We start from the raw sequence: 17090 nt of genomic DNA on the forward strand, positions 1-17090 counted from the left end.
CCTCTCCTGGTGGAGGCCAGGGATGTGGAAGAGGAGCTGTGGCAGAGGACTCCAATGTGCCTCTTCATCTCTTCCAGATGTCCATCACTATGGTGAGGCTGGTAATCTTGCCAAGGATTGTCATCTTCACGAGGATAAAGCCTGTTGTACCTGTGGTAAAGGTAGCCAGAGGGCAGAGCACTGCAAGGAGTCCAGATGGGCAAAAGCAATGTTGCTGCACCTGTGGCAAACAGGCCACCTGACCATGTGGATGGGCAGAACTCCTAGTCTTGGGGAGTGCTGGACACATTCAGAAAGATGACACCACAGGGAAGTGCTATAGTCTGGTGAAACTGGTCACATACTCATCAACTGTAGCAAGACAAGCAAAGTTCAGTTATGCCATGACAAGTCAGGGCATCTTGTGTGGGCACACAAGATGGAGACAACAGCCCAATTGCTTTTCTTTGTCACCCTCTTTTTTTCTGACTGATGGTTGTATTAATTCCTCTGAATCCTCTTCACTGGCCAAAGGACACTCCCAGGACAGTGAACTTTACTTGTATAAAAGCACGAAAGGGATGGGGGAACGCGACTTTCTGCATTTAGCTACAGAAAAGTTTATGCTTTATTTTTCAGACTTGCAATGTGTAACGCTTTGTGAAACAGCTGCTCTCCAAACCTCTGGGGAAGAGTTTTTGATGGACGATAGGTTGAGTCAGACCAGCAAGCAGATTAATGAGTTTCCTGAATATGTTCCAGGTAGCAGGTAAAACCAGTTCTGGAGTGTCTGTAAACTTCCACAAATAACTTTCATTTTAACATAATGATGCTCTTGATTTGTCTGACCTCAGTAAGCTATTAAATAACATTAATCAGGCCCTCACAGTCCATGCAGGTGAATGGGAGTGAACCAAATAAAAACACAAATATGGCTGATGGCTATATGAGGGAAATTAGGAAAAAAGTTCAACAGAAGCAGCTTGGTAAGAACACTGATGCTGGGGGTATGAGTGACTAGCAAAGTTTTAAACACAATTTTCAAGGACTGTATCTAAAATACAGAACAAACACTAAGGCTGAGACTTAGCACAATTTAGGGCTATTCAGGGATATAAAGAAATGTATTTTCACAGACATCAAGAAGCTATTTTTGTATACTGTATCATGTGGAAAACTGTGTTTTATTTGCTGTAACTGGATTTTTAAAGTCAGATGGAAAAAGTAATGTCCTACAGAATAGAAAATGTAATTTAAAACTATTCTAATAAAGCTGGAGGTGGAAGGGGAAAAAAGAAACCAATACTAGAAATGACAGAATTGAAAATGAGAATTAGTTAAAGAAAATGGAACAACTTTAAACTTGGCTATCTAAAATAGAAACACTGGAAAAAAACAGAGCAAAACTGTCAAAACTATAAGGAGAAAGTGATATATTTACCATATAAATCTTTATATGTCTTTATGTAAGTCTTTATCTGTCCAACTGATAGAAACAGGAAAACAAAATAAATCAGAAGATACAGAATATTTAAATAATTTAAACAATTCTATTAAGTCACTTAATGGTAAGCAAACATAAATACCACATCTACCACTAGGACACTGTTTAAGCATAATTGCTACAATTTATACACAGTGATGATTCTCTAGACCACAAAACAAGTCTTAAAAATGCAAAGAATTACTCTCATGCAAATCTTCTTTCATGTAATCTTTATGTAATTAAGAAAGAAAACAAAGAGACAATTTTGAAAATCCCTTACATTTAGAAATTTAAAACATTTCTACATAACTCCCGGGTCCAAGAATCTTGTTAAAAAACCTATGGTGAAAGAACTACTAAAATTTCTCTTCAGCAAGAAGACAAGTTAACCTGGAAGAAAGGCACAGAAACAGTAGTACAGAGATTCACTAAGTACAGTTCTTTAATTCTTAAATGATCACTGAGTTCTGAGTTTAAACTTGAGATAACAGGGAAATTTAGACAAAGTTTCACTTATATTCTGCCAGGAGGAGAATTGAATATTTACAATTATAGTCACTGTTAGAAAATATGTGTTTTAAGGACAACCACTAAAATACAAGAAGTTAAAAACCTACAAAGACCAACCTAGAGAAAAGGGAAACTAAAGAAAACTTTTCCATCTACCAGGAGATAGGAAAGAAAAAAAAATTGAAGAAAAAAAGCAACCAAACACTTGAACAATCATCAAAGATATAAAGGAACTTAAGATATTTATAATAGAAAGTCTACAGGTTATATATTTCAATATCCAAATAAAAATTTAGATAAATGCTGTTTACAAAAAAAACTATCTAAACCCAAATTGCACAGAAAAATAAAGCTAAGGAAAAGCTCTCCCTGGGGAAAGACGCTGGTGAAGAAATGTAGTCAGTAGAGAACACAGGGAAAAGGGCATTAGGGGCAATGAAGAGGTATACTGCATGATGGTAAAAAATTCCATCAAGAGAAAAACAATTTTAAAGTTTGCGGTTTGAAACATTTATAGAACCAAAAGAGAAAACTGAAATTTCCACAATTATACTAGGAGATTAGGTCAGTCTTTACAGATTAGTAATGATTTGGATTTAAATTTTATGATTAATAGATTTTATTTTTAAAATATGCTGTTTTTCACTAATTTAACATGTCATGGATTTTAGGATTCCCCCCCCACACTATTTTATGAAACAACAAAGAAATACTCCAAGGTGAAGAGTCTTAATAGAAGAGGTCCCTTCTTCCCAAACACACAAATATCACAAATCATGATACCAAAAGACTCATACAAAAGAAATTGAGAGAGAAATCCCTTGCAAAAAAGACACCGTATGGAAATTTACTTGTCTCAGCTCTGGCAGTGGGCAGAGAAATAAAGCAATAAAATATTCCCTTGAATGTCCTGAATTATAAGCCAGGTTTTCCATCTGCATTCACTCTACCGGGTCTCATAAAAAACAGCAAAAGACAGGTCCCATTTAAAAAAGTAAAACAAACAAACAAACAAACAAACACCCAAGGAAAAGCAAGGATTTTATTTAAAGTGGTTTCACATGCCCTCAAGTGAACAAATTCAAGTCCTCTTTGGAATAAGCTGACTTTGAATCAGGCCTGTCAATAATGAGATGAAGTCCCCTATAAAACAACCCAGTTTCAGCGATGTCAAAGTGTGAGGAAATGTGCATCTGTGAATTGATAAATAATAGAAGTACAGCATGACAAACTGATTCTTTTCAATGAAATATGAATATTTCTAGATCACAAAAGAAGTCTAAATGACTTTTAAAGAGCTATTGTAGAGACTGGTCTTTCTTTGTTGTTGTTTTTACTACCATGCAATTAACAGGGAAATACAATAGACAAATGAACTCTGTACCGTTTCACAAACACAATAGATATGCATTTGAATAACTCATTGCTTAAAGAGGAAATATGAGTTATAATTGAACAGCAATAAGACATATTTTACATTTCAAAACTAGTGGAATGCAAATTAGAACTTAAAGGGAAACTTATAGCTATAAACATGTCATTTTTAAACAATGAAAAGTAAATGAATTTTTCATGTAACTGACAAAGCCACAAAAAGATAGGTTGTAGAAAGAAGGGAATATCAAAGAAAATGATTACGTGAAATAGCAAAACAAAACAAAACAAAACAAAAAACCCAAAGACAAAAGAACAGGTTGTTGATCAACAACCCAAAATATCTGGTTCTTTTAAAAGACCAATTAAACAGATAAACTTCCTAAAAGACTGGCAATGAAATTATAGGAGGTACAGATAAACAACATTAGTATGAAAAAGGGACCAGTTACACACTGAAGAAAGTATATACATGAAATAAGCAAGACTTAAAATCTTGCTTATTTTCCTTAATATCTAGAAATATCTATTAAAGTATTACAGTGTAATATAATTCATGGGATTTACACAATATTACAATGCTGATAAACTGTGCCTGTGCATGTTATTGGTGAAGACAGGAGACAGATCCAGCTCTCCAACTACTTACATTAGAAATTATTTATTTTTTTAAGAAGGGCTTGAACCCCTGCCTCAGGCTCCCAAGTGCTGGGATTACAGACATGCACAATAAGCATAGCCTACATTAGCAATTCAAATCCCACAAACTTATTAAAACAGATTTTTAAGGCTGGGACATAGCTCAGTGGTATAGCACCTGCTCAGCATGTGCAAGGCCCTCAGTTCAAACACTTAACACAGCAAAACAAAACAAAATAGAATTTCAGTTTTAATATAGAATTATCAATGAAAAGCACCTTTTTAAAAATTTTTTGAGAAAGGGTCTTGCTATATAGCCCAGGCTGGCCTTGAACTCTTGATCCTGCTGCCTCAGTGTCCTGGGTGCTGAGATTACAGATTTGTACTGCTATGCCCAGCTGAAAACCACTTTTAACAGAATGGGGTATAAAATGTCCTGTGAAAAGATATACCCTAACTAGAGAAAGTGGTTTTTAAGGGAAATTCTATAAGCTTCAGCTGAGAAGATGGTCTCATACTTAAACAGTATCATATTAGAACTCATATTTGAAATCTAGTGGAGAGGTTTTGAATATTAATGTAACTTATCGTTATGTAACCAGGAACATGTGAGATTTAACTAAGGGCTAAAAGAAAAGTGGCAAGAGTTTTGAAAGAAAGGAGACCTAAATTTCATATTCACAAGGATAAAATTGGAAGGCCTTTAGCACACATTGAAAAATTATGTGTGTTGAACTATAAGGCATTGTTTTTTTCCTAAGACAGCACTGAAGGATCTGAGACCCTACAAAAAGGAGGGGAAAAAAAATCAAAATAATGTTTCATTTTGTTTCTTTTGGTGATAAAAACACTTCAAATACTAAGTATAATCATTTTGTTGTTCTTTCTCAATTTTTTAAATTTTATTGTTGTACTGGGGGTACTTTGTGACATTTATAAATAAATCATTTACAATACATCATAGTTGAATTCATTCCCTCCATATTTCTCATTTATCCCTTCATTTCCCCATTGCTGGCATAGTTTCAGTATGCCTCATTTTTCCATTTTCATACATGAGTACATAGTATTTCCACTACATTCAGTTTTTTTTTTTTTGAGACAAGGTCACAATATATAGTCTAGACTACAAGTCTGGCTCAAACCTGGGATCTTCCTGTTTACTATCCCAAGTGCTGGGATTGCAGGTATGCACCACTTTGCCTGTCTTTGTTCTTGTTTTAAATGGATCTATATTTTAAGTTCTCCGAATCAATGACTACTCAGAACCTATATTACCAATATTCATTCATGCTCAGTTTTCACTGAATTCTTTAAATGAAAATCAACTTTAAAAAAATGAAGTCTTGAGAGCTTGTTTGGAGGTCCTAGTAGAGGAGTGCAGCTACTCATATACCCTTGACCAAAGAAGGGTCCTCCTCTATTGGGGATGCTCGTCCTCTTCAAGTGAGCAGGCAACTTTGGGAGGGACAAACCTGGATTGGTGAGGGACGAAGCGGACACCTGCCTAACCAGTCAAATCAGCCAAACCAACCCCGGCAATCAATGGGGTGACAGATGTTGCACCAGATGGTCCTCATATCCAACTCTGGATGTAGTACATATATACATGGAAATGTCACATGTGGCCGTCTTAAACAAGTGAAAATGTCTCTTTTCAAAAACGAAGGTCAGGAAGGAAAAACAGGTCCTGTCTGGGGTTGGTACCAGTGGTGGGGGGAGGTATAAGGAAAGGGTGTAGGAGGGTGAATGTGGTGGAGATACTATGTACTTGTGTATGAAAATGGAACAATGAGACCTGTGGGAACTAAGAATGTTGGGGGGAATAAAGGAAAATGATGGAGGGGTGAATTTGACTAAGATACTCAAAGTCTTTTGGAAAATGTCACAATGTGCTCCTAGTATAACAATAATATGAAAATAAAATTATTTTAGGAAAAAGGCAGAGTTTCAGGTAATAAAAGAGCATAGTGTATACTGCAGTGCTGGGTATTCTTTCACAAAACAGCCTAAAACACTAGGGGAATTGCTGCAGAAACCTCTTTGTGACGCTCTCTTTTCATTGTCCCCCTGACTTACTGAAACTGTTCTCTATAGTCTCTGTTACTTTTACTATTTTTATTTCTATGTTCTCTTTCTTGTGGATTCTTGGATTTGGTGCAAGTCAAGATCTTCTGGCCTAGTTTCTCTTGTGTTTCTCACACCAGTTTTGGAAACCATGTCAAGCATTCCCTATCTCTTCAATTTAATCATGGTATCCTCATATCAGATGATTCCAACAGTTCATGAATGTTCCCACAAAACCCACGACTTACTGCTAACAATGTAAAGACTACAACTAAAAACAAACAGAAAAAGACTATAAATTATTTCGTAAGAATCTATTTTCATAATATTGTAAAATAACTCCCAGTCATTTTGGGAACTGTTTCAGTGAGTTAAAGAATATACAATAAAGTTTGGCAATCTTCACGCAAAATCTACATGGATTCACACTAATCGAGGGTTTCATATGCCAGTAATAACCCTGCTCTTTCAAAAATCAGTATAGATGCAAATTTCCATGCCACAGTTTTACCAGAGGGATTAAAACATATTTTCATTGCAAATATGCTAATGTTTCTCCTTAGGAGACACTGTGACCAGGAATGGCAGTGTGACCTTGGTCTCACCCAGATGAAGGATGTTGTTTACAGGAGGAGAAAGCAGAAGGATCATGGAAAACCTTGGGCCTTTGAAGGAAATCAAAGCATGAAAAGTAGAAAATGCGTACTCTTGGGGGGCAGGTGGAATCTGTGTTTATTATACACTTACTACATATTTAGTTGCTTGTTAAATGTATTATGTGCATGAGTACACTGAATTTTGTCAAATGAAGGAAACTAAGCACGGAAAAAAAAAAGGTAATGAGCCTGCTGTAGACTTAGAAGTTGGTACCATCTTCCTCCTTCACTCTCCTTGCAGGTGACCAGCGTCAGTAGTCTTGGAACTTATGTAGCTATTCCTCTACTGCATTGTTTTTCAAGATGAGTAGTGTGAAAATCAGTCACAAAGTTTCTCCACGCTGTTTTTTTACCCAAATTTAGTGTGTGCAATGATAGTAAAAATGAGCTGATGTAAGAGATTGGTGATGTAAGAGTTCTCACAATGAAAAAAAAAATTCAAAGTATAAAAAGATCACTTGATATTTTCAGCAAATTATCTTTTTTTGTGGTCCTGGGGTTTGAATTCAGGGCCTACACCTTGAGTCACTCCACCAGCCCTTTTTTTTATGATTTTTTTTTTCCAAATAGGGTCTCTCAAACAATTTGCCCAGCTGTCTTGGAACTGCAATCTTCCTGGATCTCTGCCTCGGAGTAGTTAGGGTTACTGGTGTGAGCCACAAGGCTTGGCAAAAGTTATCTCTTTCCATGATCACTACATCCATAGTCCTTATTGCTCTACTAGCTCTTCATTTACATCAAGTTGGTGTCATTTTTTTTCTCCCTTACATTGACTTTAAAAACCTTGCCTCACCCATTGTCCATGCTGGGGTACCCACTGTACTTTGTGAGCCCATGTCACCTATCCAGGATTTCACAATAATATCCATAGAGAAAATACAGACCTGAGTCATTAGAGAGAAGCTGCTATGATAACCGTCAAGAAGAATGGCATAAAGTAATTATATAGTACTTACTGTGTGTCTAACACTATTCTATTTCTCCTTATTTTAGAAATGAGAAAATGGAGGTTCATAGTTACAATAACTTTCCCAAAGTCAGACAACTTAAAAAGAAAACAAAAAAGGTAAAACCAGATTTGAATTCCAGGGCTGTTTTTCAGAGCTCGGTCTTAACCAGAGCAGTATATACCAAGGTGTGCTTCCACAGGCCTCATTACAGCCCCTTTCTGAGGCTGACTCCTTTATCTTGGATTCTGGAAACCGCTGAGAAATGTCTTGCAGATGCAACTTGATTTAATGTGGTTTCTTGTATCTTGTAAACAAATGAGCCCTTTTAACAACAACTTCTTAGATTGTGCTCATAATGTACCTGATGAAATGTGTGGATAGATAAAATCATCTATAACTGATTCAGTGTTTCTTGTTTTCATTCTACCCTCCTCTCAAATACTTCCTTTCCTCTGAAAATAATCTTACACTGTTCCCTTATACTACTTCTATTTACTTAGTTTTTATAGAAAACCTACTATGCTAAAAACACATTATCTCAAGTTGTTTACCTTCTCGGACTTCATCATGTTGCACCTGATAACCTCAATTACTACCCTTTACCTTCCTATTTCTATTTTTTTTAAAGTAGAAAACAGTAGGCAAAATAGTATACCCTTTCTTTCTTACATTATTTTCCTCTTCTCTGACCCTAACCACATGCATTTTAGGAACACAGTGATTAGAATCCCCAGCAAAAAAAATAATAATTTCATTACTTTTCTTCTTGGTTTTAGAGGGAAAATGTCCAGGAGTTCTAAGCTCTATTAACTTGGAGAAGAATGTAGCTTCTAAAGACAGTTTAGTCTATTCTAGACCCAAATATATGATATTTTTTCTTCCAAATATATTTTTAAATAGTAGAGTAGAAAGGATCCTCTTGACCCTATATAGCAAGAAAGTTTCTGCTTTTTATAATAAAACTTTTTTAAAGGGCAGAGATTCTTTGATGCATTTGCTTTTATAATTATCAACCCACACTGAAAGAAACACCAACATTTGCCAAAGCAGGACACTGGAAGGCCTTTTATTCAGAATGCACTAAAGTTGACAACCCAGAAAATCTTCTGAAGACACTATCCCTCTAGAATGTTCTTTTTATAATCAACATACACTGAAGTGTGTCGTGGAGTCTCACAGTGCTGAGCGGGAATGCATTTTACAATTTCGATAATGCAGCCAGAGAAGAAAACCCATTTGTACAGAACGTGTTATATCTAAACTTAACCACATAGGCTGAGGGAAGAGGTGTGAAATACAGACTCCACCGTTCATCCTGGGAAGCCTTAAGCCTTAGGTCTGAGCCTACAGACAGCACACCTTCTGGGAGGATCTGAAGGAGTTAACTAAGAAATCCAAATTGGGAAGTAACAAACACCAACTTTGTTTCACTTTATCAATATTGTTAAGGCAATGATGTCATTGTTTGGGGATTTTGCAAAGACATTCCATGTCACTTCAGCCTTAATACCAGGCTGGAGCCAGCATGGTCTGCCAGCATAAGCCAGATAAACAAAGACCTGTAGTCTTCTGTTCATCTCCGGGAGTTACTCAGAGTGATTCTGGAAAATATGCCTATTATGAACTAAACATTTCACTTTTCATTTTACCCCTGTGCCAGAAGTCCATGCCTTGGATAAACATTTTACACTCTGACACTCTGAAAGTCGCTAGACATGATGAACTATGTGTGCATCAGTCAGGACTGATTAAATATTTCTCTACCGTGACGAATGAACAGTTACGAACGATATGAAGCCATTGGAACCAACATTCCTTTGCCTTCTTTTTTCCTGTTTTGTCTTTATTGTTCACAGAAGATTAATTTTCCATTTCAACTCATTTGTTATGCAGTCCTGGCTTTGGTGAAATATCACACAAGCAATAGTACATGCAGAAACAGTATTTATTTTTAAAATGTGTGATTTAAAGTTCTTTCACAAATGTGCTTCTTCCATTACCATTTTTTGTCTTTGTTTACTGGATGTCTTCATTTGCTTTTGCTAATATTTAGTTGAAATGGGAAAGTAGTGAGAAACTAGTAAATTTTCCTCAATAATTAAAAAAAAAAAAGAACTGGCCATACTGGTGCACACCTATACTCCTAAATCAATTAAAAAATTTAAAAGCCCCTAAGAGGTAAATTAAGTATGTTTAGTCAAACCTTCATCATACTAAACCTTCAACAATACTAAAAGACATTATTTTTACTTTTATATGACTACGCTAATTCTTTCTCTGTTCAACAAATTCACTAATTATCTTATGGTATGATCGGATTAGTTACAAGGGCTAGGAATATGGCCAGAAGGTCAGCACATACCTAGTGTAAGGCCCTGGGTTCAATTTCCTGCAAAACACACACACACACACACACACACACAATTAGGTACAGTTAATCTTTCAAGTTTCTTTAAAAGCAATTTTATGTAAAAAAAAAAAATTCAGTACCATATAAATGTCTTATTGAAAACACATCTTTATAATCTGAAGGAAGAGTCATAAACTCCCTGGAAAATATCCTTTGAAGTGGTGGAACAGTTCATGCAGCTTTACCTCTTTTGCCCTTACTCACAAGCAGGTATACAGAGTTTTACATCTTTTTACCCTGATTCCCTTTGCCTATACTGTCATCTAAATTAGCTGACACAGATAAGTTATAATAGAATTATAATCAAATTTTAATTCTAGGAGAGTTGGAATAAAATTGTAATCTTACTTTTAAATCATTTCTATCACTTTTACTGATGCAAAAAAATCAATTTAGTGAAATTGAAGCAATGGATACCTGGAATAAACTGTGTTAGAAACACAGGTTTTAGAGAAACCTGTTCTTTTTTATTCCAAAAGTGAGTTTCACCCTAAACATGATTTTTTTACCTATGCAATTAAAAAAAAATAAGACCCCCCCCAAATTTGAAGCTAGCCATAATTTATAAGTAATAAAGATTTCCAAGTATGGTTAGATTGACTTTATAACTCCTAGTCTTATTTTTTAAATTTAAATGAAAAGGGATGATCATTTATTAGATAAATCCAAAATTTGCACATTCTCTACCTATGAGCTGACGCAGATAAGAAGTCATCCTGTGGGAAAATAAAAATGGTCATATTTTAGTCTGGTAACACAACTGAAGAAAGCCGTGTATGCTAATTAAAAATAAAATAAAAGCAAAAGCTGAAATAAACAAACACATGGGACTGCAGCCAATGCAATGTTCTGACAGAATTTATCTTGTGATGCAGCGTGATAGCTTGGCTTGCCCTGTGAAATCCTCTTAAGATGAAAATATATTCATTCAATTTGTATCTCAGTTTTGGACAGAGTTCAAGTCTCATCTGCCCAGCCGCCTTACGTTCTGGGAGAATTGATGAGATGAGTTCAAAATATTTATTCCAAAGCCATATACTTTTGTTCATGGTAAATAAAAGCTCAATGCTCCACTTTTTAGATGAATGGAAAAACTGCATGAATAAACAGTCAGAATTAGCACATAACACTATTGCTAACAAATGGAATACAAGATCTGACTTGCTTTAAAACATATACTAACCATTGTTTCTTTTGGATATTTTCAGTTATGAAATCATAAAATAATCTGAAAAACATAATAATCTAATGTAGACAACACTTGTAATTATCTTCTTGCTAAAAGTCCACTTTTTTTTTTTTTTTGGTATAAAGGGATTTGACAGTGCTAGGTATTGAATTCTGGGCCTCTTGCTTGCTAGGCAGGTGCTCTACCACTTCAGCTACTCTACCAGTCATTTTTGCTTTGGTTATTTTTCAGACAGGTTCTCCCTTTAAGTCCAGGCTGGCCTGGACTAAGATCCTCCTATTTAAGCTTTCCTATAGCTGGGATAACAGGCATGCACCACCATGCCCAGTCATTGGTTGAAATGGGATCGCCAGAACTTTTTGCCTGGGCCATTCTAGAACTGCAATTAAGCTCCACCTCCCTAGTAGGTAGGATTTCAGATGTGAGCCACCAGGCCTGGCCTAAAAGTTTGTTTTTAAAAATAAAGGTAGAAGGGGCAGGGGAGAAGAGGGGAGAAATGACCCAAACATTGCATGCATATATGAATAAAAGAAAAAAAAAAATAAAGGTAGAACACAAACACAAGATGGTATAATTCCTTTTAAAGCAAGCTGAAATCATATGTGTGTATGCATATGTGTGTGTGTATGTGTACAATTCACAAAACATTTTCATAGGAGTCAGTTTTCCTGGTAAGGCCTCTTACCAGACACACAGGAAGCAGCTTTTTGTATTGCACAGACCAATGTATCCCATTCCTGCAGCCCCAGAGGACCAAAGGAATGGGGAGCTTCTGATCCCTTCTGCTCCTCCCAAAGGAGGAAGCTGAGGCCCAGGCACTTTTTGTGACTTATCCAGTTGGATTTCTGAAGTGGCAGAGCTGGGCTTGGAGGAAATGCCCACCACAAAATCCTGCCTTCCTCCCCAGTAACTGTGATGAGCATATTGTATGCTGACTTGCCTCAAGACCTTTGGGAAAACACTCTGCTGATACAGGAAAGGCTGTTGAGTTGTTGACTATGTGATCATTTTTTGATCCTTAAGCTGAACTCAGCAATCAATTATCTCATCTATTATTGACTCCCCTGTTTGTCATTGGTCTCTTGCCACAGGATATAAAGCAATAGTAAACCTTCTTGAAAATGACTGGCATCACTGAGATTTTAAAAAAAAGAACATAAAATTCCTTTGATTATTAATCTTTGAATATGTTCACATACCTGACTGTGCCCTGTGGATTTTCTAACTCAAGATCAAAGGGCTAAAGTGGAAGGCTGGAAATGAAGATGAACTTTTTGGGTACTTAGCCAAGCAGACTGAGGAGAACCAGCTTGTTTAGACACCATCATACCTTCAAAATGTACTTCATTTGATTTGTGGTAACATGATACATAGAACCTAAGAAGAACAACCAATAATAAAACCAGAAGGAAGGAAGCCTGAGGAACTGTGTCTGAGTACATACATAATCCTGGCTGTCATCTCCTCAGGGTCCTGCTGAGGCAACTGAAACAGTGAGAGCTCAAATAGAGTGTGTGTTGTGTGTGCTTTGTTGCAATTTCAGTAGAAGTTGGTGGAGTAAAGGAATCTTCAGGTAGTTTAAGCACAAAAATGAGTACCATTAAAAACCATGGCCTTGGGTCCTAATGGTGCTTATATAGGATCCACTGTTAGGGAGGTGGGGTAAGAAGGTGTATGAAAGAACCAAGACTTGCAGCTGGGAAGGAGAGCTGGAACTCCAGAATCTGCACCAAAGACCTCCACTCCTCGAAAGCCTGAGAAGAGCCAGCCTGGCAGCCCTCACACTCCAGGCAGACCTGCTTCTGCTCTCACTTGCACTCAGCTGACCCTGGTACATATGTCTACGGACATTGAGTACACTGTATGCAACAACGTAGTGTAATTTTATTTTTAAGTCTGGCTTCCTCAGAGTTACCCTTGGATCAGAATAGCTTATTTTTTAGCCAATGTTGATCAGAGGCTGTGCAGATCCACTGGTTCCAGAGAGGGTTATGATACTCGTGGATTCTGACACAGCTTGGAGAACATTTCTGAGAGTGCTGCCCCACATCCTGGCCTGGTGCTCAGCCTGATATGCTTATACACAGCTTCCCAGACTCCCATCCCAACTATGATCCTAGAAAGCTCCTTTTTGGTGGTCTTCTTTCCTTGTTCTTTCCATTACACTTCTAATTGCTTGGCCATTTTGCTTATTGCTGCATATCCTGGATCCACAACAATCCTTTTCATTTGTTCTTTATCAAGAAGACCTCCATTTGTTTTCACAGAACTCTTTGGTATTGAATACTCCATGTTCCTGTTCCAAAAACCCAGGCCTGTTAGGCAGAGCTGCAAGACTTCTGTGCGTCTATACAAGTGCTAAAGCTACAATGGGATGGTGGCCCAGTTTTCCCAGAGTGATACTCTGTACAAGCAGAAAGAGTGGGTAGCCCTTAGCCTTCATGGCTTCCCTCTCCTGGCATAGATTATCTATCCAGCCTATTTCTACCACCAAACCACTTTGATTATGATGATAATGTGAATACAACACAGCAGTTAGCATTTATAGATCACTTACTGAGTACTAGGCATCTGCCAGAGACTATCTCCTTTAATCCTCACCTACAAATTAGTACTGAAGGTGAAGGTATTGGTCTACAGCCATATGACATGTGAGGGCAGGACACAGAATTACCACTGATTGTGGCACTGATTGTGACACAGAGAAAATCAGAGAGACATGTCTTTGGGGGAAATATCAAATGTTTTATATGACTCTTATTTTCACTTCCAAATTTAAAAGATGCCTTTTCATGCAACTATGAAATCTATGCTTATGATAAAGTCTTCAGCCCAGTTTTTGCTTTCTATAGAAAACCCGCAATTCTGTTTACCAGTTTGCTTAGGATAATATTTTACATCAGCTAAAGAACTACTAAATGTATGACACTTATTCACAGAATATAAATTCTTGCCTAATAAAGTAACAACAAAGAACTTGTTCAGTAAAAAACTGTTCCAAAATAATAATCAGGTTCTCTGTAGAGAGTGTGATGGCTAATTTTATGCATCAATCTAGACAGTTATGGTGCCCAGTTTTGTGTTAAGCACTAGTCTAGTTGTTATGAAGGTGGATTTTAAGTTGATTAACATTTGATCAGTAGAGTTTATGAAGAGATTCCCCTTTATAACATGGCTGGACCTCATCCAGTCAGTTGAAGGCCTGAGACTGAGGCTCCTGAGTGGGAAAGAATCCTGTCTCCACACTGTCTTCAGACTCAAGATTGCCCCGTCAGGTCCTACTGGAATTGCCAGGCTGCCTAGCCAACTTCTTCAGCTTCAAGCGACTACAATCCCAGTCTCTCTCTCCCTCTGTTTCTCTCTACACAATTAAAGCAGACTAAAGACAGAGAGAATGAAGAAGAAAATGTTGAGTCCGTAAAGTGGGTTGACTTCTCTAGCGCTTTTCTGTGCTCACCCCTTATGGCAAATCTCCATTCTGTAAGCGAAGGTACATCCAAAGCAAGGAAGTCCATGCTTCCTCCTTAGACTTTAATTTAAATATAAAAATTCAATAGTTTTCTATAACCAAAACCCTTCAACTTTCACTCTGAAAACAGCTTTCTGCTTCTTCCATTTTCTTATATTTCCATAATCTTAAATCCTATTTGAAAGAGAAGGTGCTAAATTATTCACAATAATTTGGTACTTAACAGAATTATATACATCATACAGAGTCACAAAAATAAAGCTCAGAAATTCCTATGGATTAAAGCATACTATTATATATGGTTATATTTTATGACTGGAAATAAAACTTAAACTTTATAATTGGTTCCTTGAGATGAAATATACAAAGTACTTTAAAGCCAATTCTGAGAAGAAATAATATATTAAAGGAAAGCAATTTCTCACCATTTATGAGTCTCCGTCAGGGAAGTCTCTTCTGCCTCTTGATCAATTTTAGCTGAAAATGCAAAAAAAAAAAAAAGGATAGAAGTTAGATAAATAGTTACCCAGTCTCAATTCATGATCTAAAGAACATGAATTTTCTTTTAATTATTAATTCTAATATACTCCAACCAAAAGTTTACTATAAATCTGTGAATGTTGCTGATGTATAATTGAAAAGAATGCATTTAAATTTGATTATGTTGATGCTGTTTTTTTTGGTGGTACTGGGGTTTGAACTTGCTAGGCAGGCACTCTAATACTTGAGCCACTCCACCAGCCCCCCCTTTTTTGTTGTTTCTTTTTTTATTGTTTATTTTATTATTCATATGTGCATAAAGGCTTGGGTCATTTCTCCCCCCTGCCCCCACCCACTCCGCCCCCTCCCTCTCCCCCCCCACCCCCTCAATACCCAGCAGAAACTATTTTGCCCTTATTTCTAATTTTGTTGTAGAGAGAGAGTATAAGCAATAATAGGAAGGAACAAGGGTTTTTGCTGGTTGAGATAAGGATAGCTATACAGGGAGTTGACTCACATTAATTTCCTGTGCATGTGTGTTACCTTCTAGGTTAATTCTTCTTGATCTAACCTTTTCTCTAGTTCCTGGTCCCCTTTTCCTATTGGCCTCAGTTGCTTTTAAGGTATCTGCTTTAGTTTCTCTGTGTTGAGGGCAACAAACACTAGCTAATTTTTTAGGTGTCTTACCTATCCTCACCCCTCCCTTGTGTGCTCTCGCTTTTATCATGTGCTCAAAGTCCAATCCCATTGTTGTGTTTGCCCTTGATCTAATGTCCACATATGAGGGAGAACATACGATTTTTGGTCTTTTGGGGCAGGCTAACCTCACTCAGAATGATGTTCTCCAATTCCATCCATTTTACCAGCGAATGATAACATTTCGTTCTTCTTCATGCACCAGCCCCCTTTTTGTGTTGGATATTTTTGAGATAGGGTTCCACGAACAATTTGCCCAAGCTGGTTTCAAGCCATGACCCTCCTGATCTCCGCCTCCTGAGTAGCTAAGATTATAAGCACGAGCCATGGTGCCCAGCAGGTTGACACTATGATACTTATACAGATAAGATTTTTATGTAATGAACTCAAATTTCCAGATTCTAAATAATTTCTTTGCATCAATCATAGCAACCTGAGAAAACACTCATTTCAATGTGACAGGATTTAAATGCCAATGATTAATTGAAAATAATTTGCTCAAGCAAAGGTACAAACACCAAGTCAAAAAAGTGAACAGGAATGATATGTAACCTTCTTCAGTTATGGTAAGAATTTGGAACGCTTTGCAATAGTGTTCTTTGTACCAGATTGTAAGTGACAAGACATTCTGAAAGGGGGGATATAATAGTGCACTCATTTTTTTTGGAGATCAAACCCAGAACCTCCCCACATGCTAGGCAAGTGCTCTACCATTGACCTGTGTCTCTACCCTATTTGTTCTAATTTTTGTCTAAAAATAAAGAATGGTATTCTAACACAAACTCAAAAGATCAAATTTGGGAAGGAGATTAAATTAATACTTCAAATTGTTTAAAATCACATAAGAACTCCACCAGTAAGGTATGTATGTCAGTGACTTTTTTTTTTTTTGGACAAGCAATATTCCAGTAATCTATGTGACTACTCCACACCTCCACACCTATCTACCCTCCCCTCTATAATACATATTTGACACAGAAATTCCAAAGATACTCTTATTTCATGCAATGCCCTCTTAATATTTTCAGTTTATTCTATTAGATTTTAAAACATTAGCTGTGACTTGATAAATTGGTGATTTCATGGCTGGTGACTTACAGTTTCAGAATCACTGAGCTATAGGACAAAAAAAAAGCAAAAACATCCATGTATAAAAAATTGGAACTCATAAATGAAGAATGTGTT

The 17090-nt window shown here is 36.7% G+C and overlaps 1 protein-coding gene across 3 annotated transcripts in view; it reads right to left on the reverse strand.

The window, feature by feature from the left end:
* Positions 1 to 17090, reverse strand: part of Fmn2 (formin 2) — a 338855-nt gene that overhangs the window by 48580 nt on the left and 273185 nt on the right. For all 3 annotated transcript variants that reach the window (XM_074047221.1, XM_074047222.1, XM_074047224.1), the window contains one exon: positions 15155 to 15206. In XM_074047221.1, coding sequence (XP_073903322.1) covers positions 15155 to 15206 — 52 coding nt within the window. The remainder of the gene's footprint in view (positions 1 to 15154; positions 15207 to 17090) is intronic.

Source organism: Castor canadensis, chromosome 11, assembly GCF_047511655.1.
Source record: "Castor canadensis chromosome 11, mCasCan1.hap1v2, whole genome shotgun sequence".
NCBI classification, from domain to species: Eukaryota; Metazoa; Chordata; class Mammalia; order Rodentia; family Castoridae; genus Castor; species Castor canadensis.